Source organism: Colobus angolensis, unplaced genomic scaffold, assembly GCF_000951035.1.
Source record: "Colobus angolensis palliatus isolate OR3802 unplaced genomic scaffold, Cang.pa_1.0 Scaffold22, whole genome shotgun sequence".
NCBI classification, from domain to species: domain Eukaryota; kingdom Metazoa; phylum Chordata; class Mammalia; order Primates; family Cercopithecidae; genus Colobus; species Colobus angolensis.
This window is the reverse complement of record NW_012115377.1, coordinates 1,367,183-1,370,754: the sequence shown is the minus strand read 5'-3', so window position 1 is coordinate 1,370,754 and position 3,572 is coordinate 1,367,183. Positions and strand designations below refer to the sequence as shown.

At 50.5% G+C, this 3,572-nt stretch overlaps 1 protein-coding gene across 1 annotated transcript in view; it reads left to right on the top strand.

Annotated features, from left to right (window-relative positions):
* The window catches only part of STAP2 (signal transducing adaptor family member 2), a 21,307-nt gene that overhangs the window by 8,612 nt on the left and 9,123 nt on the right, over window positions 1-3,572 (top strand). Inside the window, exons 2-3 of the mRNA XM_011943612.1 lie at window positions 2,631-2,702; window positions 2,859-2,993. Of these exons, the coding sequence (XP_011799002.1) occupies window positions 2,631-2,702; window positions 2,859-2,993 (207 nt within the window). The remainder of the gene's footprint in view (window positions 1-2,630; window positions 2,703-2,858; window positions 2,994-3,572) is intronic.

The window sequence follows — 3,572 nt, the reverse complement described above, 5'->3', positions numbered from 1 at the left end:
GCATGCCTATAGTCCCAGCTACTCAGGAGGCTGAGGCAGGAGAATCACTTGAACCCAGGAGGTGGAGGTTGCACTTAGCTGAGATCATGCCACTGCACTCCAGCCTGGGTGACAGAATGAGACTCCATCTCAAAAAAAAAAGAAGAAAAAGAAAACAGCCCTTTGAAGCAGGAACTCTGCCCTAGTCCCATTTCATTGATGAGGAGACTGAGGTTCACTGACATAGATTCTTTTTTTTCTTTTGTTCCCTAGGTAGAGACCTTGGAGTGTCGGGAAATGTGGAAAGGCTTCATCTTAACGGTGGTGGAGGTAAGAGCAGTGGCTCTCTGCACCCTCTCTCCCATTCTCCAGATCTCCTCAAAAGCCTCCTTTTGGCCAGGCGCAGTGGCTCAAGCCTGTAATCACAGCACTTTGGGAGGCCGAGACGGGCGGATCACCAGGTCAGGAGATCGAGACCATCCTGGCTAACACGGTGAAACCCCGTCTCTGCTAAAAAATACAAAAAATTAACTGGGTGTGGTGGCAGGCACCTGTAGTCCCAGCTACTCAGGTGGTTGAGGCAGGAGAATGGCATGAACCTAGGAAGCAGAGCTTGCAGTGAGCCGTGATCATGCCACTGCACTCCAGCCTGGGTGATAGAGTGAGACTCTGCCTCAAAAACAAAACAAAAGAAAACAAAACAAAAAACCCAAAACAACAGCAAAAAACAAACCAAAACAAAAAAGATCATGGACCCGAATTCAGAAGACCCAGGTTCTAATCCCAGTTCCACACTTTCTTTACTCCCAGGCCTTTTGCAAGTGACTTAATCTTTGAGTCTCAGTTTTCTGTCTTCTGAAATAGGGGAGTTAGGGCTGTAGTCACAGTTCACATGTTGAGGACTTGACTCAGTGCAGGCCCCGGTGCTTCCCATGGGAAAGTCACCTAATTCTCATGAGATCCTCCAGACTTGGCACCATTGTTATCACCATTTTACAGCTGGGGAAACAGAAAAAGATGGCTCAAATAATTTGCCCAACAGCACATCGTGGGTACATAGTAAAGCAATAGGGTAACTGGTAATATGGTGTTTAATCCCATATTGCTCTAGTCCCAGTGCCTGGAGGAGGGCTAGCACATAAAAAGCCTTCAGTAAATGTTAGGTAAATGCCTGTGTGTACCTGTGCGTGTGTCTACGGATGGACAGGTGGATGGGTAGATGGGGAGATGAGTGGAGGCTTGGTAATGGATAGATGCGGGCTGGATGGTGGCTGAGAGGATGTGTGGATGGATGGATGAGTGCATATACAAGTGGGTGAATGATGGTTGGATGGACAAGTGCATGGATGGATGATAGATGGGTGAGTAGGTGGATGCATGATGGAGGGATGTATGGACAGATGAGTGGATGGCTGGCTGGCTGGATGGATGGATGGATGAGTTGGGGGATGGATGGATGAATGAGCAGATGGGTGGGTGGATGGATGATGGATAGATGGACGAGTGCATGGATGGAAGATGGAGGGATGAGTGGATGGATGGATGAGTAGGTGGATGCATGATGGAGGGATGTATGGACAGATGAGTGGATGGTTGGCTGGCTGGATGGATGGATGGATGAGTTGGGGGATGGATGGATGAATGAGCAGATGGGTGGGTGGATGGATGATGGATAGATGGACGAGTTCATGGATGGATGATGGAGGGATGAGTGGATGGATGGATGAGTAGGTGGATGGATGATGGAGGGATGAGTGGATGGATGGATGAGTGAATGGATGGATGATGGAGGGATGCATGGATAGATGAGTAGATGCATGTATGGATGCATGGATGAGTGGGTGGATGGATGATGGACGGTGGGTGGATTGATGGATGGATAGATGATGTAGGGATGGATGGATGGATGGGTGGACGGATGGGTGGACAGATGAATGAGTGGGTGGATGGATGACTGGATGGATGGTGGGTGATGTATGTATGGATGAATGAGTGGATAGATGGATCATGAATGGCTGGATGATAGATAGATGGATGGGGGTGATGGATAGATGAGTGGGTGGATGGTAGGTGGATGGATAGATGAATGGATGGGTGAATGGTAGCTGGATGGATGAATGGGTGGGCGGGTGGGTGGATGAGTAACTGGATGGATAGATGTGTGGATGGGTGGCTGGGTGGACAGATTGGTGGATGGATGGTGGGTGGATAGATGGATAGATGAATGGGTGAATGGTAGGTGGATGGACGAATGGGTGGGTGGGTGGATGGATAGATGGATGATAGATAGATGGCTAGTGGGTAGCTGGATGACGGAAGATGGATGGGACACCATTAAACCAGTTAGTTCAACTCACCCCTAGAGCCCCCATCTCTATAGATTGGCGTGGTTGCTCTGGGTCCTTCATCACGTCAAGGTTCTGTCTGGTCCTTTCTCAGAGGAAAACGGATACCCAGAAGCTGGGCCGTGGGTGGGGAGAGTCTCACTGACAAGGCAACATTTGATCAGAAACTCAAGGCAGGAGGTGATCAAGATCTGGGGGCAGCGTGGGAGAGCACAATCAGTGCAAAGGCCCCGGGGCAGGACTGAGTACATGAGAGGTATCCAGCCTGACCACCTCACCTCTTCTTTCTGCACCTCTGGTCCCCAGGATTACAAGAAGTTCTGGGCAGGCCTCCAGGGTCTCACCATTTATTTCTACAATAGCAATCGGGACTTCCAGGTAAGGATGGGAATGGAGACTCCAGAGCTGGCCTTCCCTTGACCCCAGAGACCAAGCAGACAATGAGGATGGTGTGGCCATGATGGCTGCTACATCATCCAGGGGGCCTGGAGGCCAAGGAACTGGTGCCCAGACTCCCTGCTTCTGTGCCCCCAGCACGTGGAGAAGCTCAACCTGGGAGCATTTGAGAAGCTCACTGATGAGATTCCCTGGGGAAGCTCACGTGACCCTGGCACCCACTTCAGCCTGATTCTCCGAAATCAGGAGATCAAGTTCAAGGTAGGTCCCTTGGTGGAGGGGTGCTGAGGGGAGGTGCTGGCAGAAGATGCTCAAATGCTCCCCCCCCCTTGTGCCAACCACAAAGGGGCAGGTAGTACAGGGCCCTGTGGGCCCTGGGTAAGACTTGGGTCTTGACCCCAAAGGAAGTGGTGCTATGGGACGATTTATTTTATTTTATTTTATTTTATTTATTTATTTATTTTTTTGAGACCAAGTCTCATCCCGTCACCCAGGCTGGAGTGCAATGGCATGATCTTGGCTCACTGCAACCTCCGCCTCCCAGGTAAAGCGATTCTCCTGCCTCTGCCTCCCGAGTAGTTGGGATTACAGGTGTGTGCCTCCACTCCTGGCTAATTTTTTGAATCTTTAGTAGAGACGGGGTTTCACCATGTTGGCCATGCTGGTCTCGAACTCCTGACCTCAGGTGATCCACCCACCTCGGCCTCCCAAACTGCTGGGATTACAGGTGTTAGCCACCGCGCCCAGCTGAGGGTTTATTTATTTTTTTTATTTTGAGACAGTTTCACTCTTATCGCCCAGGCTGGAGTGCAGTGGCGCAATCTTGGCTCACTACAACCTCTGCCTCCCAGG